Raw genomic sequence first — 27,056 nt, 5'->3', positions numbered from 1 at the left:
TTTTCCCCAGAAAAGTAAAGCCCTTAGAAAGGCTCCTTTTAACTTTTCAGCCAAGAGATGATTTTAAGATGAATTTACAGTTTATTCAGCTTATTTATTTCTGTTTGTATAGTTCTCAGTGGCACAGGAGGTGCTAGGAATCATACAGTGAATGACCACAAACTGCTTAAGCGCCGTGTTTTTCTGCTCTTAACTGTGACCAATAAAGATTATTTTTAAAGGATTGCCCTAGCATGAAGTGGAACCAGCAGCCAAGGTATGGTCAGAGAACAGTAGAGCCTTAAATTGTTATTCTTGAGTGTATCTTAAAATAAAGATAAAAACACCTACTGCCTGGTCACCTGTATGTGACAGGAACAAGGTAACTGCTACTTTAACAACAGATTCAAACCTCTCAGTATTCAGAATACACATTTCATGACATTGTATCTCCACACAGTAGAAGAACAAGCAATATACAAACCCACAGCTCAGATGTCCAGTAGTGTCCACTCAAATCCATCAGTCCTTCCAGCCACTGGCTATGGAGGACAGGCCGGCACTGCACGCCTCAGTCCATTCTGGCACGTGAACCAAGACCCAGCAGTACTGCAGAGCATTGCCCCATGTCACAGATTCTTCTTCTGCAGCACTCCTGGCACAAAGGCACCTCTTCCCTCCCACCAGGGAGCTGAGCTGGTTCGTTGTCCCCAAGCCCTGTGGAGCACCTACTGCAAGCTGTCCCTGAGGGTGGCTATGGCTGTGTGCAGAGCCTCCAGCTTCACTGCAAGCCAGGCTGGGGGGGACCCTTTCTGGAGCAGCAGCTTCACAGCCTCCACTGCCCCCTCCATCGTGCCTACTGCTGCCTTGTACTGCTCCTCAGAGGGGGGGTGACAGGCTTTTTTGGCCACAGGCTGCAGATTTAAGTAAACATGGAACATCATTTTAATACTGTACTTAAGGTATCAGTCTTTATCCAAATGTGAGAAACCCTTAGGTGAAACAGAGCTGCAAGACTCCCTTGTCCTGTGAGAGTTCTTGCTGCCTGGCAGGCACTACAGACCATTAGGATATCTTACTAAGGGCTGGGAGTGCACGTGTGACCAGTTTTCTCAGACCATGGAGGGCAGCCTTTTACCCATCTTAGCCTTTTCAGCCACTCCCCAGAACTGACAGAAATTAACAGGAGGACCCAGATAGCTTAAAGAAGCACAACATACCTCTCCTGTTGACTCCAATTTTCCATCCACTTTTAAAGCCTGTGCATGCCAGGTAATCCTTTCTTGCTTCAGGCGTTCCGTTCGTGCTTCTCTTGTCTCTTCCACCTGCCTTGTCTAGGGAGAAAGCCCCAAGAGAGGTAACTAAACCCAGGCAGCATTACCAACCTTCATAGGCTCAATTTATATGCCAGAACAAAAGGGAGGGAGGGAGAAATTTTAATGTGCAGTTCAAAGAATATTATGTCTCACACATTCTTCTGATCAGAAGACTGAAGTTATCTACAACTTTGGGTTAGCATCATTGGCAGCTATCAGTTCTTCTGTAAATGACCTGCTTGCCAAAAGCTGCTCAGCCAGAGAGCCCTGCCTCTTTCCCAGTGTCTCTGTCCTGCAACAACAGCCACCTGCTCTTAAGAGGATTTCTGCTGTTTTGCAAAAGGTAATGAGATTTTTCACATATGTTAATTTAGATTTCAGAAACTGATCCAAGAGAAATGGGGAAGGAAATAAAACCAAAACAACAAATCCTGTCTTTTTAATATGTAACTTCTTTTAAAAATAAGAGTGTAATTTAATAAGTATTTTTTGTTTAAGGAGGATAAATGCTTTGTTTTTAAAGTTGGAAGTACTGGAGGAGCAGTGTGCATAGGAATGGCAGTTGTTAATTCTGCTGATTAAAAAAAGTAGAAAAGTTGAACCAGACAGTTTATTTTAAAGTTATTTAATGGTCATGCAGATAATGCAAGTGTAGACCGATGCTGTGTATTGCTTATAGCAGATGTACAGCATCAACTAAGAAAGCAGTAAAATGGTTAAACAATATACGTACCTTAGCCAGAAAATTAACAACTTTGTTCTTAGCTTCTTCAGAATTAAGGCACCAAGGAACAACATCTTCATGTCTTGTTTCCTGTCAAAAATGTTATTGATTGTTTAGTACATTCATGCTAACAAGGGAACAAAATAGATGTTTCTGTGACAGTCCCTGCCCTCTTGCAACCAATCTAAACAACCAGTGCCTAATCTTTCTTCACTTCCAGCTCCTGAAATCAATTCCAACTGCACTAGCCCTTAGTACTTTTAATGTGCAGTAGCATCTGTAACTAAGATCCGGATTGTGCAGTGAGGAGCAGCAAACATTTAAGACAGGAGAATTTCTGTACAATACAAGTTAACAGAGTCAAATGCCTGTGATGCCATGATGATTTTTTGCCTTTTCTTTTATACTCCTTTTATAACTTTTTACAACTTCTGTATTCTTTGTGCTTTTTGCCTACATTCTTGGAGTTGTTTGTTCAGCTAGGAGACTAAACATTTTAGAAGCTTTGTAGTTAGGGACCAGTGCGCCCCAGACCCCAAGGTCCTCTCCAGAACACATTTTGTAAACCAAGATAGAACCATCCAGGGGAAAGCTCCTTGGGGAGGGGGGACTCATTCAAGCCTCTCATTGGGGAATTTTTGATAGATATGCTAATTACTAAGACCTATAATGTTAGACCAGATCTTTTGTGGGTGTGCATGGAGGTGCATTCAACCTGGCTGTGTGCACCTAAGGCTCCTTAAAATAAATACCAAGGTAAAATCCCTTTTTCCCTTCTAACCGTGTTCGACTCTTGATTTTAAAACCAGGAAAAGGCATCACCTGCACCCAGAGTTGTGCTCTTCTCACCTCTGCAAAATGTGTGAATGCCTCCAGTGCGTGCTGGTGAATCAGCCAGGTCTGGTCAGCCAGCAGAGAGGCAAACAGACACGACAGCTGGGGCACAACCTGCCTCTGCAACAAGAACAAGCATCCATCAGTTCCCAAGAGTTAGTTGTGCATATCTCACCATCATGATTTATTATTAAAGAATCACTGTAAGACTGAGGGACAGGTTTGGGAAATGTGTGAGTGTTACTGCCCTGTCTGGCTAAAGAACCACTGTGAGGGAGGTGATGTGTTCCATTCTCGCTTCTTGTTGCCTCTCACCAGTGAGAAAGGACTGGCATTTGAACCTCCAAGCATCTTGCATGTACTCAGCACCTCTTGATGAAAAATAAATCTGCTGCAGACTATTAATCCAAGACAATTATCCTGGCACTCCTGTAAGTATTTAACAAATTTGATCCTTTAACTGTAGATTTAAATATATTTAAATAATAGGCATATAGTTTTATCAAAAGACAAGATAATTTCACTAAGGCCACAATTACATTTACCTGTGCTTCTTGTGGTATAAACACCTTTCCCATGGAAGACAGAAAATCCACCATTGCTAGACGGACATGATCCGGAGGATGCAGCTGGAGCAAGAATGACTGCAGTGCAAACACCTGCGGGAGACAAAACCCCAGCAAAGCTCCATCAGACAGACTGCAGGTGAAAACTGCAGGCTCATCTCTAAATCCAAACACAGGGAGTTTAGAAACCTGAAGGAGGTATGCTGCACCTCCAATAAAACTGGCCAGGATAAAGCTGCAGGGTACATTTTAGAAAGAAATGACCATGCTCTCTGTAGCACATCCATATATCTCAATTATCTTACAGAGGAAAGGGATTCTCAAAAGCAGTGTTAACCAAAATGCCATGTGCTTGGTTTAAAGGCCAGGGAAGTAATCAAGGAAGATTATTTTCTTGTTAAGAGAAGGCCAGACCATGAAATAACTCATCTGAGGTTTCAACAAATCACAAAGAACTTGGTTTTCATGTAGTGAATTATTCATAAGGTAGTGTTGGGGATTTTATGATTTTTTTTTTTTTTACCTGGGTAATCAGTTGAGCATCTAATGCTTGGATGAAAAATTCCGAAAGGTGAAGTAATAAACACAGTGTCTTCTGGAGACATGGCTCATCTGAGACCTTGAAGAGAACACAAGATGTCAGTAACACTGCATTTTAGCTCATGAAATAACAACTTAGGAAATGTCAAGTTATAGTAGTGTTCCAAAATTCTTAGCTTGACTTCACACATGTATTGTAAGCACTGCATTGTAAGCAGCAGAAGAAAATATTAAAATAATCATATCAATATTTCTAGGTAGTCATATTGTATAAGACCATTTTCTTTGATTTTTATGGAGAATATTTCTTAACCCTCATCTCCTTCCACCACTCACTAAAATAAGCACCTAAAGGCTATCTGAACTATTTCTTTTCACTTTCAGTCGCCAAATGTCCTCACAGAATGGCTGACATTGAAAAAGACCTCTGAGGAGGCACATTGTTGGCTCTTCACTCCCACTCTCAAACTTTCTTTTTTAATCTGGAGCATGAAAATCCTGACAATCCTTTCTTCTTTCCTTTATGCAGCTGCAGCCATGAACAGGTACGTGGTCACAAACACATTGCCTGACCCCCTTGGGAGGAGGGTGATTAGCCCTGTGTCTCCCCATGTGCTGGGCTGTGTTCTAATCAAATCACCCTGAGTTTTGTTCACATTATAATGAATATTAAAATACACTAAGTTTGTAACTGCTATGAATCAAAATCAGGTATTGCAGGCTTCTCCTTGAGCAAGTCTGAATCTGACACTGAGTAACAGATGGAGTAACAAGGAACCAAATATGTAATACTCAGGAAATTCAAACTCAAGCTTCCCAGAGCTCATGCCTGCCCAACAGATAAACCAGATGAGAGCAGATGGGCAGCACTTGTACGCTGTACTTTACTGAAGCAGTCCAAACCAAATAAAACAAATGAGTAACAACTTGAGGAAACAGCACCCACCTCTCCAAGACATGTTTTTACCAGTGGAGCAGCAAATTCTCTTACCTGCTTAGCCTGGAAAAAAGACCAGAACTGACTGAGTACTCCCAAGACAGATGCCTTAAGTTCTGCCTCCAGAGTGTCATCAGCAGAACTGCAGGCAGCCAGCAGGACAGAAAGGGCAGTGTTCTAGGAGAAAAAAATGTGTAAGACCAACCAAAACAAACTACACATAAACCAACCCAAAACCCCAGGCTCATACAAAACATCTAAAATGATACAAGATGGCAAGAAGCCCAAAGTGCTGTGTCAACTGTAGAGAACAGTTAATCCAGCAGGACACCAGCCAATAAAGCTTCCAGAGCAGGGAAACCATCCATTACTCCTGTGAGTTTCACACATGCTGCAGGTCATTTGCTGCACTGGCCGGAGAAGTCTGGCAGCAGACACTTCATGTGGAAGCCTCTGATTTCTCACATTCCCTCACCAAGGAGACCAGTGAACATCTTTCAGATATGATGCTGCATAAAACCAGCCAGGACTTTAAAACTGAAGAGTAATTGTATGCTAAGGTACAGCATAAATCAGAAATGCTGAAGAAAAATACATCTGCTCACCCAGAGAGCAAAGAACAACTAGAGTAACTAGTGAATCACAAGACTTCCACTGTCACAGTAGAAGTCCTAAGGTGCTGCATACTACAAGAAAACAACATGAGAGTTCTTGCTCATGCATATGCCAGCCAGGTGGAGAAAAAAGCTGTGCAACAGACTGAAAAGTAAAATTGAGGTGACAGCAACAGAATCTTTGTAGTTTGAAAACCCAGAGTTCAAACATTTTCCCAAAGATGAGCAGATCTCCTTACCACAGGTGGGAGCTCTCCCAAGGCATGGCTGCCGTTCAGCCACCACCGGCACCGCGCGAGCCCTGCCGTGCACAGCTGAGATGCCACTTGTATCCTAAGGTCAGGATTCAGGGCTCTGAGAGACACGTGCTGCCACACAGCCAAGTTCTCCACCTCTTCAGGAAGAAACTTATAAGCAAATTCTACCTGGAAACAAAAGGTAATAGAAACTAAACAGACCACAAAACAATTTGATAGTCTGAAAGATGAGAAACCAAAATGCACTGCTGGTTTGCTTCAGATATATTATGTGAAAAAAGTTGAGTAAAATATTTCATTTTTTAAATAAAATCCAACCTTTTATATAAAAAACATTTAGAAACTGCCACCTCCCTTGTCACATATAGGACATCAGAATGATTAGGCAACTGATTCTTTCAGCTGCTTGAAGCAATGGCACCAGTGAGTAGAACAAAGGGCTCTCCAGAGTACACAGAGAAGCACTGACAGGACAGGACATTACTCCTGATACCTGATGTCATGGGAATGCTCACAAACACCAGTCACAGATGCAATGACAGGACACAGTGTCAGCAAATCTGGGGAGTTATGCTGTTTTTATATTTTGTCAAAAAAAGGACTTCACTGGTGCCCAATAACACTCTTAGAAAGGTCAATGTGCTTTTCTTATTTTAAAGAGCACTTCTGCAAAAAGTAGGATCCACAATAAGTAATAACTTAGTGACTTAATGACTTTGACTAAGTAATAACAAGTACAATAACAAGTGCAGCAAGTGAGCACTCAACGTCTTGTCACTTCTCCAGAACTGAAATGGGATATTTTAACACAGGTCACTGATTCAAATCTCTTCTACTGACAACAGCAGATGCTGGTGCTGTACTTGCCTGATGCTCTGGAGCCATCAAGAACAGCATTCGCTTCAGCAGCACACCCAGGGCAGAGACCTGGGAGCAGTCACTGGGCCAAGCCTTTACCTGCATTAGGGTAAAAAAAGTAATGCACCTCATTACACTAAGGGAAAAAGCACCACTTAGCAAATAAATTCTATACAGGATGTTCTCAGAACTGCTATGTGCAGTCACAGCAGTAACACTGTAAATAAAATAAGCAGGGCATATTGTTTTATATTTTCACTGTACTGCTTCTGCTAATTACTAACCCAATCTGAAGAACTGAAACAATCTCCTTTTGGATTTATAAAAAGAATTCCTGTCTTTGATCATTTAGAATCTTTGCTGGTAGCACTCAGATTTAAAGTGATGCCAAACTGCAAACATCACTGTGGTTCTTACCAAGTGGGCGATCACATTAACGTGGTGAGCACACAGCTCAGCTGTTCCATACCTGAAACATGAGCGAGAGCAGTTTGTGAATCTGTACTTCCTATTCTTTTACAGACTAAATATTATAAATCTTGTCTGAGAAACTGCCATTTCCTCTAACATATTTAAACTTGATTTGCAGACCCAATCTACTTGAGACAACCATTTCAAAAACCAATTACTAAATAACAGAGAAGCTATGTTCATCTTGCTTGCAAGAATGTAAAAACGGCTAAGTCATTTCTACTCCTAATTTTCAAAATATGCTCTGTATCTGAAAATAATCCAATTCTGGGACAATTCTGTCTTACAAAAATCTCTCTCAAGGAATTAAGTACAAAAACAAAATGAACTGGATGTGTGGAAAACCTGCTTGACTTGTAATAGGAGCATCTTACCGGGCAAGGAAGCACCACGAGTCCATTGCTAGCAGAGACGTGATCATACTAGAACCCAGCACAGCGTCCAGCAGGGCACACTCCTGAGGAGAAATGGGAAAATTAACGCAATTTGAATACTGCATAAAAGAAAGCACCGAACTTTTATAACGACTTGACTTTCCCTCCTGCGAAAGAGCACAAAAATTGCCAAAACCACTAGGCCCCCAAGAACTTGTAGGAAGCTTTATTTTCCCCTTTCCCACAAGTGACATTTGCTGTATAACTGAACTCCAGCCATGTAACTGTGTCAAAGCTGATTTCTACAGAACCACTTCTTACCCAAGCATCTCTCCAGAGTTACATCATTAGAAAAAACCCATTCTTTTTAAGGAGCACCTATGCATCACAACAGCTGAAGAACTGATAAACAAAACCCAATCTCACCAGCTGAGGGAAGTATGATGGGAGTGTGGAAGCAATGAAGGAGCACAGGTGGACACAGACATAGTGATAGAGGGTGATGGGAACTGCTGGCTGTCCAGTACTGACCACCTCTGGCAAACGGACAGGGAGAGAAAGCTCCCCACAACATTGCTGGAAACTGAAGAAGAGAGCTGAAAACAAAGACAGGCTGCAAGGGGGAAAGAAAAAAACCAAAAAAGATAACAGCTTGGTTACAGATATGTAAGTCCCATATCCTGCAAGCAACATCTGTATTAAAAAATCTTTGTCTTTGGCCAGAAAAGATGGCAATAACTTCTGTGCTTTTACACCAGATTATTAGAGGGTTCAGGCATAAAAGTGTGAGATTTTAACTTAGTGAAGTATCAATGAATTACACACATATCCTTCTTCCTACCCTGCTAGTACTCAAAATACCATTCCTTTCCTGCAAAAACAAAGACATCTCTGGCTCTGTAGCCTTCACTCCTGAGGCAATGAACACCAGATCCTATTTGTCTTGGCATAAGGATATAAATCCATAGTGACAATTTTACTGTTCAGTTGCAAAGGAAACTCAAGCAGCTGAGCCCCTTTGTTTGCCTGTATGGAACAACATGCTGTTGAAGAACTACAACCAAAACCTTTTTAGTACCTTTTTCTTGTGTTCCAGAGAGTTTGCACTTCTTCAGGCTGAGAGGACAGCTTGTCCATTATGGTAAGCAGGAGGAGACACTGGGGCAGCTGCTGCTCAGGAGGGAGACCTGTAGAAGTTTGGGTTTCAAATGTGAAGTAAGTTGGATGGATATATTTACTGTGTGTGTAAACTGGCTTTTAAGCAAGTGTATAGGCAAACTGATGAGCTACCTCAGAATTGTGATATGTTGGTCAGGGCAGAAATCAGGGAGAAGGGCTTGTTGAAACAAAAGCTGATAATTTTTCAGTTTGAAGGCATTCTACTTTTCACAGAAAATACTTAATTTAGGAAAAAATAGCTGTCTTCCCCCAACAACAGAACAGCAGAAAAATTTCATCTTACTTTGAAAGTTTGTGGCAAATGTGGATTGAAATTATGCAAAAGAGCAGAATTGATAGGATTGGTGCTAACCAGATTAATATTGCAGTTGTTATGAGTACTTTGGAAAAGATGAATTCAGCAACAACATGAACTATCCATTATAAAATCCATCCAAGTTAGCATGCAATCAGTTCTATCACAGTACTTACAAAAGAACCAAAGACAAGCAAACGAGTACAGAATATTGCTTATGGTCCAAAAAGCCAAAATGTCAATCCTGATCCCTCAGACAGCACTGAGAGCTGTACTTTCAACCCACCTAACTTTTCACTTAACACTTGCTCCATGAAAGGACTAAAGGGAAGAAGCTGGTTGATCAGAGGGTCCAGAGCCACAAGAAAAACTCGGGATATTTCATCTTGATGAACTTCCAAGATCTCTGGAGCATAAAGACTGTGAGGAAATTTGCTGAGGGGGAATAAAAAAAAAAAAGTTTAATTTTCTCAGTAGCATTTTCAGCAACACTACTTTTCTCCAAAAGAACTACAAAAAGGCAAAATCATTATTTCCTTGTTCCCGTGAAATAAAAGACAGAAAAAGCTCCCCATTTTAAAATCTGCTATAGCCCAAGAGTTACAACTCTGCATTCAGTCTTTAAAATAAGCATCTGTTCCATCACAATCCACATTTTACTAAACATTTAAAGAAAACCTTACAAGCTCACAGAAAATGCACGTAAAATACATAACATCTATTAGAAGAAACACACCAAATCACAAAGAGTTGAGCGAAAGGAAAAGCCAAGAAAAATGCCTTTATAAACAATTTGACAGTCATAAATGTGACAGCACTAATTTAACACATGACCCTAAAAGGGTACCACAATTCCTCTGAAGAGCAAAAAAAACCTTGGGCAATAAAAGAAAAAAAGAAGCAATATGAGAAAAAAGCAAGAGATCATGAAATGAAAACCTTCTACTCTTGCAGCTTATAAAGTCAACTGTAAAAACACTACCTTCCTACTCAAAAATCCTGCTCAGTTTCCCTGAGTGAATAAAAGTTTACAACCTTCCCCTTGAGAAAGACCTACAAGGTAAGTAAACTTAGAAGAAGAAACTCATAAAAAAAAATCCATCCACCCAATCTTGCAGTGGAACATGCAGTAAACTCATGTGCACATCTCACCACAGAACCTGGTTTGAATTCCAAAAAAAAGGCCAAAATCAGCCTGATTTCATAATATAAAGAATTACCAGTACAAAGTCTGTGTTTCCTTATGCCTCCCCATCACTGCAGCAAATAGAACAAAATTTTTTGAAAGGAACGTGATAAACCACTTGCAGACATTTATAATTTATTATAAGAGCATCTGCTGCCAGGAGAACCAAAGTCCTTCTGTGAGACTTCACAAGATTATTAACACAACAATAAAGCTATGAAAAATTTCAGGATATTCTCTTTCTGATCCCCTCTTTCTCCAGGACAAATTTTTCCATACTTTGTCTTAAAGTAGAAACAATCTGTCAAAAGGCACTGCTGAGACCTGCATTTAGTCCTAGAATTTTTTTTCCTGCATATTCTACAGATAATTTGTTAATAAATGTTGCCATAAATAGTTGCAACAAAGTTAAAGGTTTGTCATTACGGGACATGCACAGTACTGCTCAAGAAGGGGGTTAAGGTAACTTTGTAACACAAAAACGCATGATTTATTAAAAAATATTTTAGCTTTCTGTACATGAAAAAAGATAGCAACAACTCTGGAATGAGAACTGCATTTTTACATCTCAAAATATTTTGTAATGTAAGAATACAATATGGAAATGTTATTAAGACACTACCAATAATCGATTATTTGTACTTCACATACCTGTATATCTGAAGAAAGAGCTGATGTAACTGAGAACAGGAGTCAGAGAAGCAAGCAAGAAATTCCTGCAAAAGCCATCAATTTTGAGTGATACTTTTAAAATAAAATACATGATTAATTATATTAATTACTGGACATCTCCTACCAACTACTCAGTGCCACTGCATGAAACAACCTGTTTTCGTTTATTTTCCTGGGAAGTCCCAGCAGTAACCCTGCACAGGCTTGTGAGTATTTACTGGTGGAAGAACTACGAGCAGGTGATGTAGGGATGTTAGTTACACTGCCCATATGGGATAGCCGAAAATTGTTAAGATATTATGCAGTACAAAATTATTCCATTTGCAGACCAGAGGCTTAAATTTAATACTAACATAGAATTCAAGTATTAAAACATACCTTGGTGTAGTGTACAAGGGAGTTAGCAAAGAACCTGCACAATTTGACGGTCTTCTGGAACAGCCTGACGTCAGTGCCCTCCTGTCCAAAAGAAGCAGTTCTAAAACTTAATATAGAGTAATACAGCAAAACAGGAAGTTAGATTGCTAACAGTGTTCAAAACCTATTTCACATTTGATTCTCTACAGACTCTGCAGCTAAGGGGGAAAAACTTTAAAAATATTCAGTATGTATGCTTCAACATTTTTAGAGCAATATTAAGAATTTTATTGACCTTGGGATATTGTCAGTTTAGGAAATAAAAAAAATTCTTACCTAATTCTTACATAAGTGAAAACTTAAGTGTCTCAGTAAAACATTCTCAATCTACACAAAGTTATGGGCCTCACATTCATGTGGTTTCACAGGCGTTTTGCCTACCACATGAAATAAAACCCCAAAAAACCCAAACCAAATTACTCTAAGTGATAATACAGCACAAAGAATTTATCCTCCTCAAGTTCACTGGCAGCTTTGGAAGCTTTTTAATTCACCTGTGTCTCTGACACCTTCATTTGCTCAGCCAGCTGCAAACAGGAGTCAAAAGAAAGAAGAGTGTCCCTGCACAGGCCACCAAGGATGTCACTGTGTTTCAGGTGGCACTGCAGCAGGGAGTGATGCTTCAGGCTTTGCCTGAAAGACAGGAATATAATCAGGTATTTAATTGTCAGAAGTGATCGTGCAATGAGTTCCTACAAATCCAAGCAACTAATTCTTCTATTTAGGCTTTTATTCAGCAGTGATTGGTGCAATATCCATGTACACTGAAAGCAGAAACTCAGAGAGAACAACTCTCCCCATGGCCATGGCTGAAACACAGGGGACAGGCAGGATGGAAGTGCAAGACAGACAACTCAACCCAAAAACGTCTACAAAATTGCAGGTCAGACCTCTTAATATTATTTATTCAGACAATGGTGTTTTAAATTTTCTTCTGCATTGCAATACAAAAAGTCAAGTTTCTATTACTTTTCATACCAATTCCTACCTACTTTCACTGGAAGTGCTTTAATATTATCTCCTAGCTAAATTTCTCAATTGTTTCTAAATTTACTTACTAAATAGCTACATTAAATTCTCTAATTTTAATTTTATTAGAAACTCTGAACACAAAGCAATTGAGATGTTCATTATTTAAAATGATAGCACACTAAAATCCAAAGAGTTCCATGACATACTTGATTATGAACTTCCATGTATTGGCATGAAGAGCGTGGTCCATATTGGAAATTACAGAGCAGATCTCCAGCACAGTGTGGATTACTAAGGAAATAACAGCAGCAACAGAGTTAAATCAGTTTATGAGTTCACAGCAATCCCAAGAGAATACTAAGAGAATAGCAGCACATTGACATGAATTGGGAAAATGGCTCAGCGTTTAGGTGTTGCCCCTTTCCTACAAACCTACACAACATGCCCCATGCCACAGAGGAAACTTCAGGAATAAAATGGAAATATTTCAAGCTTCAAAATGCTCCTTTCTGAAAGGCTGGTCAGGACAGTAGGAACTGAGCACACTCAGAAACTTGTTTTAAAATTTCAAACATACTCTCCATAGAAAAAAATACTGAGCAAGACTAAGAAAGTATTATATCCAAATATACCTGACACCATATATGTGATGTCATCTTCAGTGGAAGCAGACCCTATGGAAATCAGATCAACCAGTTCCATCAGCTGTTTCTGAAGGGAGTAAGTTTCCTTAAACACGGCTTGTAGGAGGTCAGAAATTAAATGCAGGTGCCCACAGTACACTGATTCACTGTCCTGAAATGGGGAGGGAGAGGTTTATAAAAGAGTTCAGGACTCACAGCCTGATTTTTCACATGCTGAAAACACCAAGAGCTTCACCATACATTTCTCTGGAAAAAAAACAAGGCACAGATATACCTCCTTTAACTCAATTTAACTCAGTAACACAGCCCCTGACCACTCAATATAAACTGCATTCACCTGCAGCTTGTGGACAACTAATGAGGTCTGACTGGCTCTTGTGCGTTTTAGGGGGCTCTGGATTAGACCTCTATGTATGAACCTAAGATCATATTTCTGAACCAAACAGGGAAATGCTAGCAACAAAGGAAGTAGCATTCCAAATACTTCCCAATACTTCCATATTAGAATTGCTAGATAAAGGTATAGCACCTGAGTTTGAGTCCTGACTTGGAAAACTGATGTAAATATTCCCATAAGAAAGACAAATTAAAAGTGAAAATGAAAGACATCCAAAAGTTAGTGTGTTCTTACAATAATCTTATTTTATTTTCAATGCTTAGAGGGAATTACTGTTGCATCTGAAGATCCAGATCAGTCCATATCTGAAACTGATACACGCTACTCACGGTAACCAACCTAAATCTGCTAATCTCAACTTTCAATACATTCTGGAACTTCAGAAAAACCACGTAGGTCACACCATGTTTGTAGCCATTTGTAGCTCTGAAAATACTGCAGCCATCAAGGCTGCACAGATCTCTCAGAGCACTCTGCTCATGAGTAGAATGTTCAGTTAACACTGATGCAAAATATGGAAATAGCCCAGTCTGAGCCTCTCACCAGCAGGTCAGATTTGCTGGGCAGACAACTGAAAAATCATCTTTGTACTTGTGCACTAAGTGCATTCTGCAAACGATTTAACAACTAAAACTAAAAGAATAATAATTCGACAACAATATAATTTTAAAATAGGATCTTCTTATAAAGTGTTTCCTAAAAGCCAAGGAGCGTAAGGGTTTTTGTGCTTCCAGCAGAACCCTACCTTGCAGTGTGTGAAGGTGCTCTTTATCACATAGAGGACGGAGGAAGGGAGGGAGCGGATGCTCTGCAGGGACACGCACTCCTGCAGCGAGCAGACGTAGCGCACACAGCCTGTCAGAGTCTCCAGCAGCTGCACCATGGTCTGAGAGCAAGGATGAACAACATCAGGCTATGCTGTTCACTCCTGCAATACCTCCAAAAGCATCTTTTCTTAGCTGAAATGCACCGAGATTTTTATGGCATTTAAAGTTCACTGCTATTTGCATAAATAAGTAGCTTGTTAAAGATAATGAAGGTCCAGAGCTTTTCTCCGATACCATATCCTCTGTGAAAACTTCTTACTTCTTTGACTATTGTTCTCCACTAACAAAAATTTTAAAACTTAGAATGAAGTGACTGTATAAACAGGCGCCAGATTCACTCTTTAAATATGGGGAGTCACATTCCATCTGTAATAGGAACTTAAGCAGAATTTGAGATGATTTTTTAAATTATTATTAGCATCACATGCTAGATGTAATCAAATCATTCACAAAATGTTAACTGAACTACAAAGGAAGATTAAATTACATTTTAACCACCAGTAGCTGGCAAAAACATTCTAAAAACATTTTCACAGTTTAGATAAAAGCAAAGAGTGATGTAAACATTATTTTGACAGCTTATGTGATGGGACTTGCCTGTAACAGATTCCGTACAGTACTGCATAACTCTGTGCTCTGGCTGGTCAATCCTTTGGCCTCGCTGGATAATTCACTCGTCAAGTTATCAAAGAACCGTAGAGTCTGTCAGAACACAACAAAACTGAAACATTTTATTTACAAAGGTAACCATGCAAATAGTAACACCATGCTATACCTGCTTGCTTCCTTGGCATGGAGGCACAGACAGAACTTACAAGAGAAAACACTTTCCAGCATTTCAGTCACAAAGCATGATACAACATGAAGCAAAAATCTTCTACATATATATATATATATTATAGACAGAAGATATTGTAGCTCTTATTTCTTCTAAAATCTGTTAGTAAAACAAAATTCTTAGCTAATTTGCTTGAAAAATATATACCTCATTCTACCAAAGATTTGTACTTAGTTAAAACTATATCATTTTAAAAAATATTTTCATTTTGTCTCAGAAAAATTATTTATTTGTTGAGAATGATTATTTACATTTTGAATACCTTAAAAAAATAAGTCCATGACGTACAAACAACCTCTATTTCTACTTTAATTGAGGTTTTTTGGATATCTGATGAGTGTTACTGTTGAGACTGCAAAGACAGTGAGGTGCTTCTGGGCACATGCAGGATAAACAGTGGTACAGTGATTCTTTTTCAGGATATGCCTATTGGGAGACAATTTTCTTGTAATCTCCAAAATTTGTTACTTGAGATAAAGTAAGAGAAATCCAGTGGCCCTTTTTACTGGCTTCTTAAAATGGACAAGCTGAGGCCCAAAACTTAAATCAGTAACTTGGCACCGCTTTACTTCACTTAAAACACAAGTACTGATTTTAATACAATTATAGCACAAAAGTCTCCATCATTTAATCAGAAAACATGTGTGAGGTCAGTACAGTCTAAAACTTTATTCATTATATTAGTTCACAAATTTCACAACATTTATTCATGGTATAGGAATGTTGAGTTCTTCAGTTTACTTGTCCTGAAAAGCTACCTCTCATAAAAATTCTCCACCTCGGTCATTTTACAAAAAGCCCAATCTTCTCAAAAATAAATAAAACCCAAGTCTACTGCTGAATATAGAAAGCAGAATTGTATATTTGATTCTCTCCCTACTGTAAAGAATGAGAACAATCACAGAAACAATTCAACACAACACTGTGAAAACTCTTAAAGGGTAAAATTTCAGTTTCAATTTTTGTATCCCACAGAATAATTACATTGTGCAACTTCAAAAAAAGAATCACTGCATTCCAAGCAGGTTCTAGCACTGGACTGACTGACAATTCCACAGTTAATTGGAGCTGTTCTACCTTAGGTAATACTTTAGAGAAGAAAGTTTCTTCCAAATCTTCAAGGCTGATATGTGGCAAAAACATTTCAGTCAGGATCCTCAAAACACCTGCAAAGAAAAACATTTACAATGTGTGATTATCAGAAATATACAGCAACCTTGGAAACAAAGAACTGCAGAAAGCAAAAACAGATCAGGTACTTGATTTTGAGAGATGCAACACAGCATTTGCCTTATCTGAAATGCATGACAACACACATGCATTATCTGAAAAATCAAGTAACTGTAACAGCTCCAACATGCACAAACCCATTAAAAATAGCAGCATGCCTGACTAAACTTAGTTGAAGGCTGAGCACAACTGCCAGCCTACAGATCTAGTATTTGCCATATTCCAAACTGCAAATAGTTGCACATTTTATAATGTAACATAATATGCAATGTAACAGTGAGTTTTAGCAACACTTCTAAACAGTTACATATGAGCCTCATTTTCTTTTAACTATCAACTTTGTCACCTGGAAGATAACAGCCCAAAAGACAATAAAACGCAAGATAAAAAGCACCCTTCTTTCATGTGTTTCAAGATCAGAAGTAGCAGAAAGGAAAAAACAGCCTTACACGCAGAGCTTTGATAGGGACTTTTATAAAGCTTATTCAACATGCAGTTTGTGGAATTTGCAAGGGCCAGCAGGATTGCTGAAGACTCTGAAAATCCCCAGTTGTATCAGAAGTATTTTAAGCACTGCAGTGATTATAATGCAGTTGCAATACAGGGTTCCACAGGAAGAGGCACTTCTTAGCCATTACTTACGAATATGCTCAGTCCAGTCTTCAGACTCTTGATACATTGAGTAAAAACGTTAAAGAAAATCAATTTGTTCTGCTATAAAGGTTATCTTTAAAGGACCTGCAGAAGCCACAGTGGCTTCTCTCACTCTGTCTCATATACGTATGAAATTGGCAGGGATGCTCCATAACCAAGGCAGTCTGATAGCCCAGAGTGCCCACAGGAAGAGAAAAGCATTTCTGCAATGTATTAGAGTAAATCTTGATGGTTGGTTTTTTTGGTTTGGTTTGGTGTTTTTTTTTTGGTGGTGTGTGGGTTTGGGTTTTTTAGGGGTTTGGGGTTTTTGGGGGGCCGGGGGGAAGGGTAGATGAGGGTTGTGTTGGGGAATTATCTACAGTGCTAAATGAACCACACGCGATTTTCTAGATTCTATGACTTTTATTTCAAGGAAGGGCTGTACTCGTCTCCAGAAAAATTCCCTGCACCCGGCCGTTCTATGCTGTGTCGGCCCCTCACAAAGGTCCCATCACTTTCCCTCACACAGATTTGATTAAACCGTGGAGCACTGAAGGATGCACACAACCCCCACACACCCCCTCACCACTCCTGTGCCTTCGCGCAGCTCCCCAAGAGCCCTGCTGGGAAGGATATAAGGAGCCGGGGCAGGACAGCGGGCAGCTCCCGGCGGCAGAGCTCCCAGTCCCAGCCCCCGAGCTCCCGCAGGAGCAGCTCGGGGTCTGTCTGGGACATGGCGGCGGCCACGCTCTCCTCAGGACGGGGCAGCGGCGGGAAAGGCGCCCCGCGCTCCCACAAGGCTCCGCGGCCGAGGAAGCGGAAGCGGCTCCACGTGGGAGAAGCGGAGGACGGCTCCGCCGGCAGCTGCGGGTGGGTACGGGCACGGGGCAGGGAAAACGGGGTGGGAAGCGCGCCCGGAGCGCCTCAGCCGGCCTGCGTAGGAGCGGGGAAGGGGCAGTGCGGCCACTCCGCGCATTGGGTTTGCGCCCATTGAAAGGCTGAGTCTGAAATGCGAGTTTTAGCGGAGATAGCAGCTGTCCTAATTCCCTTGCCTTCCCATACCTATGGTATGTGAGAAGGGGGCGGGCACCGGTAACGCTGTGTTTTCATAAATTTAAAGGGTTAGAGAGCGGGTTTTTAAAATCCCAGAATCGTTAGGGTTGGAAGGGAGCTCTGGAGATCATCCGGTCCAACCCTCCTTGCCAAGGCAGGGTCACCCAGAGCTGGTGACACAAGGACGTGTCCAGGTGGGTTTGGAATGTTTCTAGAGAGGGAGATTCCACGACTTCCCGGGGGAGCCTGGTAATGAAAATCAGGATGCTACAATTAGATGGCTTGTGCTGATATTAATGATACATAAAACTATTTATTTCCAGCAGTAATTCACCTGGCTCTTTGCAAGACATCTGATACTGCACCAGCAAAATACTCTTTCCTGTAACAATACCATAAAATCTGGCTGTAATAAATTAAGCTTTTTTAAAAGTGTTATTCCTGAAAATGGATTTTCGATTTAATTTTGCTGTTGATGAACATGAGAACAGTGAGGGAGATGCTCACTTCTTGGTGCTGTGCTCTCCACAACACAAGCAGGAATCCACAGAAAAGAGCAGGAAAACGGCTGATCCTGCAGCAGACTCCAGCCCTAAGCTGGGTACTGAGGAGCACCAGAATGAGACAACTTCAAAGAAAAAGCTCTGTGTGAAAGCTGCCAAGGAGCACAGTATTCCCGAAGATCTCAACAAAGTATTGGAAAATAAAGTCATGGAAACGGTATTGGACCTGTCTTACGTAAAGTTGTCTGTATTGGAAATTATGTGTTCGGGTGACACTGACAGAGAAGGCATCGTGTCCAAAAGTGTTTCTTCTCACTCTGATCTCATCCCAGGGTTCTATGAAGGAGGACTGAAAATCTGGGAATGCACCTTTGATCTCATGGACTACTTTTCTGAGGCTGAAATAGAATTTACCAACAAGACTGTATTGGATCTTGGCTGTGGGGCTGGATTGCTGGGAATTGTTGCTTTAAGGGGTAAAGCTGACAGAGTCCATTTTCAGGACTACAACAGCACAGTGATTGATGAAATAACCTTGCCTAATGTGGTAGCCAACTGTATTAATGAAGGCAGGATGATGGGCAGTGGGAAGGACAGAAAAGCCAGCAAGCCTCCTTCAAAGAGGGCCAGAAAAGCAGAGGACTCACCTGATGTGCTCAACAGATGCAGATTTTTTTCTGGAGAGTGGTCTCAAGTCAGCCAGCTCCTGTTAAGCAGCAACAAACCCTTTTCAAAGTATGACATCATTCTCACCTCTGAGACCATCTATAATCCTGACTACTACAGTGCTCTGCATGATACACTAGCTGAGCTCTTGGATAAAAATGGCTGTGTGTATTTGGCAAGCAAAGTACATTATTTTGGAGTTGGTGGTGGTATCTATCTTTTTGAGAAATTCATTGAAAAGAAAAATGTGTTTAGAACCAGTGTGGTTAAAACAATTGATCAGGGTCTGCAGCGATGCATTATGGAAATTGCCTTTAAAGATTCCTGTTCAAATTAAACTAATCCTTCAAAAATAACTCAAAAGTGTTTTAATCCTCCTATCTCTTTGCTTTTTCCTCTGTTATTCTGGTTTGACAAGGATGCTGGTTGTTGAAATGTTTGACAAATTCTGGTGTCTGACTAGAAGTGAGAGACTTTTCTGATGTCAACTTTGCATAGAGATCTGCTTAAAGCAGCACCTTTTGATGATAAGTAATTGTAATTTATTTGTGTTTAAAGGTTAAGCAAGTAGTTGTCTCCAGCCAGACTTTCACATTCTTTGTCAGGACCAGAACTGTACAGCACAGGAATGACATACATCACATGGGGATGACACAGCAGTGACCATGATGTATTGTAGCTGAATTAGATGCAGTTAGCATTCAAAATTAGTGCAAGAGGCTTTTCTCAAGGGTTGGGTGGTTTAACTGCAGCCAGATTCAGGCAGGGACCGCACACCTCTGAGCTCTGCTGCTTTGCCAGCAGAGGGGGATATGATTGTAGTTATCACTTTTGTTCTACCCTGCTGGGGATCTCAGAAGTCCATGTAATACTTCCATGTGTAATGCACACATGACTTTTTCAAGCCTTTTTAAAAGTGTAACACAATACTTACTACTGTGGTCTGTGAATTTTCACATTCAGATTCTGACAGAGGCTAAGAAAATTTTGCCAAGGAATTAGAAAAAGCCACACTGGTTTAAAAGCTAACTTGAAAGAATATTCTACCCAAAAATAAGCTCCTTATGCCAGCTAACCAACAAGCCTACAAATGAAATACTGGAGGATGATAGAACTGAGCTTTAGGAGACAACTGGAAAAGGAGATAAACTTTGCTATTAAATAGGACTTTAATTAGATTGCTGTACTGTTTTAACAAGATTTTTCCATAAATTAACTGTCCCATTTTCAAAGTTTGCTGGGGGTACTACTGAACATCCACACCTCTTCAATCTTTTCACAGCAGTTTGGCAGGACAGAAAGCACTCAGAAAAGCCTGCATACAAGGCACTTTCATCAGCTGAAGATAGTGATGTTGCTGAAGAAATTGCCTTACCAAAAATGCAAACAAACCTGAAGAACTACAAAACCTGGTCTTGAGTGCTGTCACCAGCAACTCAATGAAAGAAAGAAAATCCACTGCATGTTTTGTCTTAGCCAAAACCAGACAAGAAGCTATTACACAGCTTATGTCATCATGCACTGCTTTATCAGGTGCCCCTGCAGAAATAGAGACTTGGAGACAGCGGCCACTGCAGTAAATTGGATGCAAGGATACTCAGTGTAGAGCAGAAGGAACAGCAATCTGATGGGATGGAAAGAAACTTATTACAGCAGTGATCTAAATCACTTTAATTATGGCAGCAAGTTTCCATCACTGAAGATGCTGAAACCCCAAGGTTCCTATTTTGATCCTGGTGCTATTAAGACAGTTGTAAAGGATTTCCTGTACTTTACAGGAGAGCCTTAACTACTGTTTCAGACTATTTTAAAGGGATGCTTTGGAAACTACTGAACTTGCCCTTTCATAGGGCAGGAGAGGGAGGAAAAAAATCAGTTTTGCCATGACCATCACTCTGCTTTGGAATTTTTCTGCACCAACTCTGAAACTTATTGACAATAACTGCTGACTACAGCCTGAGGAACAAAAAAAGTTTTAGCTTTGGCAAATCAAGAAGGTACTGTTAACAGCGTTTTTTTTTTTTTTTTTGGTCAAAGCAGAAAAGCTGGAAACAAATGGATTACCATTTGTCATTTTTCAAACTCAGTCATAAGACAAATTATGGTTTGCACTGAATAGGTTGTTCTACACCTGCTAGGTCTAGTGCAGTTTCAGAGAACCATACCTGAAGTAATAAGAAACACTGGCCACTATGACAAAGAATATGGTTAAGAACAAGAATCTAATTTACTTTTTGATGAATAAATGAAGGTGCTTACAATATTCAACTATAGTATTTCCTCTTGATAATATTCCACTATCAAACTCACCATCTTTGGTTTAATTACTATGTCTTCGCTCAGTATTTTGCTCAAACATAGCTGAATTTGTGCAAATACCGAATCAGAATATTTATGACTTCAAAGGAAGAATGGCAGAGCCACGATCTCAGTGTTTGCACACCTGCAAAACAGGTAACCCCACACAGTATAATTAGCCTTCCATTTCAGAATATGATGAGAAGATGAAGGATACTTTTTTCTCAGGTGAAATCAGCAAAATTAGCATTGGGATTTCCATATTCTATGAGTTCTGTTCTTAGAATTCAGCAGCTATATGCTGAGAGGAAAGAGAATTCAATACTTAGTCTTAACATAGATTAGGGAAATTAGTATTACTTGAAGTTGTTGAAACACCAATAGCCTTTCTCGAACTGAGAAATCCTCACCACCCTAGTGACCAGTGTCCTGCTTCTCTTCACAAACTGGAAGAGAATAAATTTTTCACTCCTTTGTAACACTTGTACATATTAGTTAATGACCAGGGAAATTAAATTGTCCCAAATGACATTGCACTAAGTAAATGAACTGGGAGGTCCCTCAGAGTATTTTTTTGATGACACATTAAAATCCTTCTTCTATGAAGAAGTATAAGGTAGAGATAAGCTGGTAACTCAATTTTGATCAGCTCACTCCAAATCATCACTTTTTTTCTCCCCTTATGCCATTACCTCACACATTTTGAACGAGTCATTACAATAAGAAATCCGGTCTAAATTATGTCTTTCCTGTAAGTATTGTGGAGACAAAGATTAAAATCACTCATTAAATACCCCAGGAAACAAAATTCAAAGGCTTGTTTGTTTTAACACAGCTATTCCTAACTGATGACTTCCATTTGAAGACTATTTGCCAGTTTTGGGAAATGAGGCTATTTAAAATCCAGGTTTGTATACTGGCAATTACAGTTATTTTACTAAAGCTTAGGGGAAAAAAAGCCCATGATAATGGAACTGGGAAGTGCCCAATTTGCAGGTTACTGACTTGTATGCTATTCTGGGTTATTAGGCACACAAGCATTAAATTGTGTTCTGAAATCAAGCCTGCAGTCATTACCATGGTAGTTGAAGCAGTGCAGCCAGACAACCATTGCACAAGAACTCAAAAGCACAAAGAGCACATGCAAAAGCAGGCAAGGGTGCTGGAGGGGAAAATCCAGGCTGCAAGTGGGGGGAAGCAGGTGCCAACCAAGAGACCTGCAGCACCAGGTTCAGGAGATCCGTCTCCCTGGAGATTATTGGGATGGAGACCCCTGGAACTCTTCTAATGAGGACTGGACTGAAAGGTTTGAGGATGAGAAAAGAAAATTCCTCTCCACCTAACCAAAACAAAGCCACAGAAAGGTGGCTTAAGATGGATCACAGCTGTAAGAAGACAGTAACAGCAGATAGAAACTGGCCTAGTCTCTCAGATTTCCTGGTTTGTACTGTAAGAGTCACTTGCACATTGAAAAGAAAAAGCTTCTCTATACCACCAGATACTGGTGGATAAGTGCAGTAGGAACCACAGGAAAGGGAAAAACTAGAATTTGTATACAAATACCTCTTGAAGTCAGCAAGCCTTCAAGACAGCAAGTCAATAAATCCACAAATGAATTAAAACTATCATGAAATCAAAGAAGTGAAAATTGTAGCAAGTAATTTCACAACAAGCAAAAAGCAACATCCTGCCACAACAGGATGGTGATATTAGTTAATTCAGACACTGCCTAGGTGTACTGAGGAGGTACTTTACTATAACGTAATTATTGCTAGGAAAACAAAAAGAAAAAAAGTATTATTAAATTCACACAAATAAAAGTAGTGCAGGGGAATCAGAATGAAAGCAGCATTGGCAGAATTTGACATTGCCATCAGTCATCGGGAAGGATCTTAGAGGAACATCAAATATTTTGACCATTACTTCTGTAAAATACTAAGTTTTCAAAACCATGGAGTAAATCAAAGATTTGGATCATTGGTGAAGAACTGTAACAGTCAACCCCATCCTCCACACCAATTTTTTTAGATGTGGAGAAGAAAGATGAAAAGTCTAAAAAATAATAAAAAAACTGGAAACACTGTCGTCAAAAGACCAGTGAACAGGTTTGGTCCGATGATGTTTGAAGTTGATAGTAAACCCTCAGGTATCCTACAATAGATCAGTACAATTGGACTGGATGAAATAAACTAGAGTGTGGAAGTGTTTAATTAAATGGCACATTAAAAGGAGAGTAAAAAGGCTTGCATGAAGGAGTGATCTGAAAAATAAGATATATCTGGGGATTACCAACCATATTATAAATTACAGCAGAGTCCAGTTACTCAAGATTTATGGTTACATACATAGAACACACATTAAATTTTATTTATCAAAGTACTGCTCACAGTTACCAGGTTTGAACTGCTTGTTGTGTTCACAAGTTTATTTCTTGTCATCTGACCATGTAATTTCATAATCTGTATACTCTTTCTTTAGTATCTCTACAGTCACTGAGTGATCTGCTTTTCCATAGCCCTGCAAGACAAAAAAAAAAAGCTTACTGAACATGGACAGTAAGTCTTCAGAACCATTCAGTTCTTATCAACACAAGTTGTTCACATGCAAATCAAATAAAAGTTCTAAAAAAGTTATTCTTGCAGTATCATGTTTTATTTTTCTTTCATCCTCTCCAACTCCCCCCTGCTACCCAAATTCAAGTTCTAGAAAATAAATGAGATGGGGTCAAGCAATCTCAAATAATAGAGAATGCATTTTCCACATAATTTCTCCAGCAGAAAGCTTGTTTTACAATGTTCCCAACCCCTCAGCCACCATATTTATTGAATGTTGACCCACTTTAATGTGTGAGCATACAAACAGCTGATGTGGCTCAGCTGAAGGAAAAGGGAATAAGCAAACAAGTGTCATCATTTGAGCGCTATTCTGGCCACTAAAGAAATCACAGTCTTCATGTTTTATTTATTTTCAATCTTGCCTTAGTTGATAATAGCACAATTTTAAGTATCTGTGCTCTTCAGCCATTACACCTCCAAGCTAAGGGAAGGTCAGATGACCCATGTGATTTTTAACCCTCATTTTAAAAAATCACTGATCACAGTGTTACTCTTCCACTGAAACTGTGGCAGTTGTGGTCGAAGTGGCCTTTCCATTATTGTCTTACATGATCAGAGTTATCTTGATTTCTTATTTCAGAACTACACAACTTTCTCCCTGAAAAAGCCTTTACTGCACTACAGTGCAGTGTACTGATAGAAATCTGTGATTTACCGGTTGTTTTTTTCCCATAATATTTCACATGAAAGTTTACTTAGACTGAAAAAAGAGCCCAAGGTCGTACTATCAAACAAAACATACTCTTCATCAGTAACTCAGCCCCAAAGAAGAAGAGCTTAGATAAACAAGCATTTAAACTGTAAAGGTTAAAGCTGATGCATTATAAAATGCAAGCTTTTCAAAAATAACAGATAATATAGTTATGTCAGTTGGAAAGCAACATATCCACAGCTCACTCTTGCCTTGGCAAGCACTTTGAAGACCCCATCCAGCCTTGTAAATAGCAGCACAGCTTCAAAAGAAGTCAGTGACTATTTCTCTGGTTTCCATAAAACCCCAAGGTAGTTCTCTGTCAACAAACCTTCAAGTCAAAAGAAGCATTAAACCAATGCAATTAATATTTTAACTTCTGACCTGGGACTGAGGTCATCTGAGCCTTGGGATCTCTTCCTGAGAGAAGCCCTCATGGCAATAAAAGTCTGCTTTTACCTGCTGCTCCTCTGTGAGCATCAAGGCACCAAAAGCAGAGAAACAAAGTGTATTTCTCAGACTGCAAGAGTTGACCACTGCCTCTAACACTTAACTTGGCAGCTAGATTAGTAATACAGGTGTCAAGTCTCACCTAAAAATGCAATCACAATGCAAACCAACCATCAGGAGAATTTAGTATAATAAGCATTATACACTGCCTTCCCACCCCACACAGATGTTAAGGGGTTTGGTTTTGGTTTTTCCCTCCTTACAATTCCAGGTGGCACAAGTCATCCTGGAAGAAAACCAGCATCAACATTTGAAACTGCTTAAGACATTCAAGGCCCAATCTTCACTCCTCATCAAAGGCAGGCAGATTTGAAGCAACCATCACTTCTATAGAAAATTAAATTAACTTGATTGAACTATTTTCTTCTTGTCTCCTTTAGAAGCTTAGAATCTTTACCCAGTTGTTACTACAGAAACAGCTAAGCTTCATCACTAAGCAATACCAGAAATAGACTATAGCACACTCCCTAAATGAGAGAAATTCTGACCATTTCCTGAGTCTTACCTAAAGGAACTGAATTTAAACAGAACAATAAGAGGTAACAAAAATGCTACTTTTATTCCCACAGAATGCATTACTACATCTTCACCTACTAAAAATTTACCACACCTAAACTGTATCTACCCTTCTCACCCAACACATACACAGAATGACATTCACAATATAGCTGGTCACTACCAACCAACATTTTTATTGGCAGATAAAGATCATACACTAGCTGGATCAAGCCCCTGTGGCTACAAATGAGCTATTCCTGCTCTAGCAGTAAGACTAAAAGATTCTGAGTCAAGAGATGCCAACTTCCATTTTTAGTCTTAATTCTAACTTAACCTAATGCTGAGTAACAGCAATGTTATCTTATTGGTCTCCTGCCCTAAAACTATTGTTTTTCTAATCTATCTCACACAAGAGGCAGGCAAATTTTCCAGTTAATGTTTACAATATGATGCAAATTGCCAAAAGCCACCATGCTATTAACCAAAAATCCCAGAGCATCAGAGACAGAAGCATTTGAAGGGTTGCTTGAGAGATGCACTTACTGTTGAGAGTCCAAATACCCTAATTTTCTTGTCTTTGCTATTATGTTCAATTTTTCCTCCTCCAAGGCACTTGCACTCATATCCCAGCTTTTCCATCTCCGGATTTACTTTTTCAAATATATGATCTGCACAAGAAGAATGGTGAGAGCCATTAGAACAGGCACTAGGCATTACATAGTCTGGAACTCGTTTTTAACTACTTTCTACTTATTTTCCCGCAGATCCCTTCTTTCAGCTAGAAGAGAGGGAGGTTTCTCTTCAGAGGCTGCAGTTAAAGTCCTTTAGTTTTTCACTTAGCTAGAACATACCGTTCTCCAAAATGAGGTTGACTGGGTTCAGAAATGGCACCTGAAATATATTGGCCCAGTTTTCATATCACACGGGGGACGTAGAAAGTGGGGAAAAGGGGACTTTTGAGCTACTCAGGCCGGGGCTCCCGCTCCGTCTTAGACTCGCCGGGGGCCGCGTCCCGCACCCGAGGGGCCCCGCTCCGACCGCTGTCCGCTCGCCCCCGCGCGCTGTCACGCACTGTGGAACTCGGCCGCCTTGGTGCCGCGGACAATGTCCCGCTGCTCGCCGCCGCCCGGGCGCTGCAGGCGCACCAGGATGTACTTGAAGGTGCCCTCGGGGTCGATCGCCACGTCCCGCACGGCCGCCATGGCTCTGCCGGCGCGGAGGCCGCAAGGCAGTGGGGGCGGGGCGGGCGCCATGGCGGCCGTGAGGGGGGACGGGCTGTGGGCGGCAGCTCACCGTGAGGGGACGAGGGGATCGGCTGCGTGGCTCCCTCAAGGTGCCCGCCGATAAAAACATGCCAACTTATATCGCTATGTCAGTTGCAAAACAACACATATACGGATCACTCTTGCCTTGGTAACCACATCCAGCTTTAAAAGTAGCAGCGCAGCGTCTACTTAAAAAG

The 27,056-nt window shown here is 40.3% G+C and overlaps 3 protein-coding genes across 6 annotated transcripts; 1 reads left to right on the top strand and 2 right to left on the bottom strand.

Annotated features, from left to right (window-relative positions):
* Nucleotides 1–22: 22 nt before the first annotated feature.
* On the bottom strand, nucleotides 23–17,513 carry FIRRM (FIGNL1 interacting regulator of recombination and mitosis). Its single transcript, XM_069023779.1, has 24 exons — nucleotides 17,397–17,513; nucleotides 16,770–16,809; nucleotides 15,975–16,063; nucleotides 14,657–14,761; nucleotides 13,978–14,118; nucleotides 12,824–12,986; nucleotides 12,398–12,482; nucleotides 11,714–11,852; nucleotides 11,181–11,261; nucleotides 10,782–10,846; nucleotides 9,231–9,379; nucleotides 8,549–8,657; nucleotides 7,897–8,083; nucleotides 7,471–7,553; nucleotides 7,043–7,094; nucleotides 6,635–6,724; nucleotides 5,750–5,935; nucleotides 4,951–5,073; nucleotides 3,943–4,038; nucleotides 3,399–3,512; nucleotides 2,869–2,973; nucleotides 2,029–2,109; nucleotides 1,200–1,313; nucleotides 23–893 (listed from the first exon to the last, which is right to left on the bottom strand). Exons 1-24 carry the CDS (start codon nucleotides 17,493–17,495, stop codon nucleotides 708–710), a joined length of 2,682 nt encoding a protein of 893 aa, XP_068879880.1. The 5' UTR covers nucleotides 17,496–17,513; the 3' UTR covers nucleotides 23–707.
* Nucleotides 17,514–17,543: 30 nt separating this feature from the next.
* On the top strand, nucleotides 17,544–19,338 carry METTL18 (methyltransferase 18, RPL3 N3(tau)-histidine). Of its 4 annotated transcripts, none has more exons than XM_069023776.1 (2): nucleotides 17,544–17,630; nucleotides 18,140–19,338. In XM_069023776.1, exon 2 carries the CDS (start codon nucleotides 18,261–18,263, stop codon nucleotides 19,317–19,319), a length of 1,059 nt encoding a protein of 352 aa, XP_068879877.1. In that variant the 5' UTR covers nucleotides 17,544–17,630; nucleotides 18,140–18,260; the 3' UTR covers nucleotides 19,320–19,338. The 4 variants fall into 4 exon arrangements, with proteins under 4 accessions (XP_068879877.1, XP_068879876.1, XP_068879879.1 ...); XM_069023775.1 differs by having other exon boundaries at nucleotides 17,575–17,630; nucleotides 18,137–19,338; XM_069023778.1 differs by lacking the exon at nucleotides 17,544–17,630 and adding an exon at nucleotides 17,701–17,827.
* A 4,122-nt stretch (nucleotides 19,339–23,460) lies between these two features.
* LOC138113829 (14 kDa phosphohistidine phosphatase-like) lies at nucleotides 23,461–26,855 on the bottom strand. Its single transcript, XM_069022650.1, has 3 exons — nucleotides 26,667–26,855; nucleotides 26,138–26,262; nucleotides 23,461–23,797 (listed from the first exon to the last, which is right to left on the bottom strand). Exons 1-3 carry the CDS (start codon nucleotides 26,845–26,847, stop codon nucleotides 23,705–23,707), a joined length of 399 nt encoding a protein of 132 aa, XP_068878751.1. The 5' UTR covers nucleotides 26,848–26,855; the 3' UTR covers nucleotides 23,461–23,704.
* Between the last annotated feature and the right edge of the window lie 201 nt (nucleotides 26,856–27,056).

The sequence above is a fragment of the Aphelocoma coerulescens genome, chromosome 8 (genome assembly GCF_041296385.1).
Source record: "Aphelocoma coerulescens isolate FSJ_1873_10779 chromosome 8, UR_Acoe_1.0, whole genome shotgun sequence".
Taxonomy (NCBI): Eukaryota; Metazoa; Chordata; class Aves; order Passeriformes; family Corvidae; genus Aphelocoma; species Aphelocoma coerulescens.
The sequence above is the reverse complement of the archived record's forward strand: the minus strand, read 5'-3'. Positions and strand labels throughout refer to the sequence as shown.

Excerpts from the sequence above, each read along its gene's own strand:
- FIRRM (XM_069023779.1), bottom strand. The coding sequence starts at position 17,495 with ATGTCCCAGACAGACCCCGAGCTGCTCCTGCGGGAGCTCGGGGGCTGG. Across the intron at positions 6,725-7,042 it reads TTAATGTGATCGCCCACTTG|GTAAAGGCTTGGCCCAGTGA; the intron begins GTAAGAACCACA and ends ACCCTAATGCAG. Across the intron at positions 894-1,199 it reads AATTGGAGTCAACAGGAGAG|CCTGTGGCCAAAAAAGCCTG; the intron begins GTATGTTGTGCT and ends TTAAATCTGCAG.
- METTL18 (XM_069023776.1), top strand. The coding sequence starts at position 18,261 with ATGGATTTTCGATTTAATTTTGCTGTTGATGAACATGAGAACAGTGAG.
- LOC138113829 (XM_069022650.1), bottom strand. The coding sequence starts at position 26,847 with ATGGCGCCCGCCCCGCCCCCACTGCCTTGCGGCCTCCGCGCCGGCAGA. Across the intron at positions 26,263-26,666 it reads CAAGGCGGCCGAGTTCCACA|ATCATATATTTGAAAAAGTA; the intron begins GTGCGTGACAGC and ends CTTCTTGTGCAG. Across the intron at positions 23,798-26,137 it reads GGGTATTTGGACTCTCAACA|GGCTATGGAAAAGCAGATCA; the intron begins GTAAGTGCATCT and ends TTTGTCTTGCAG.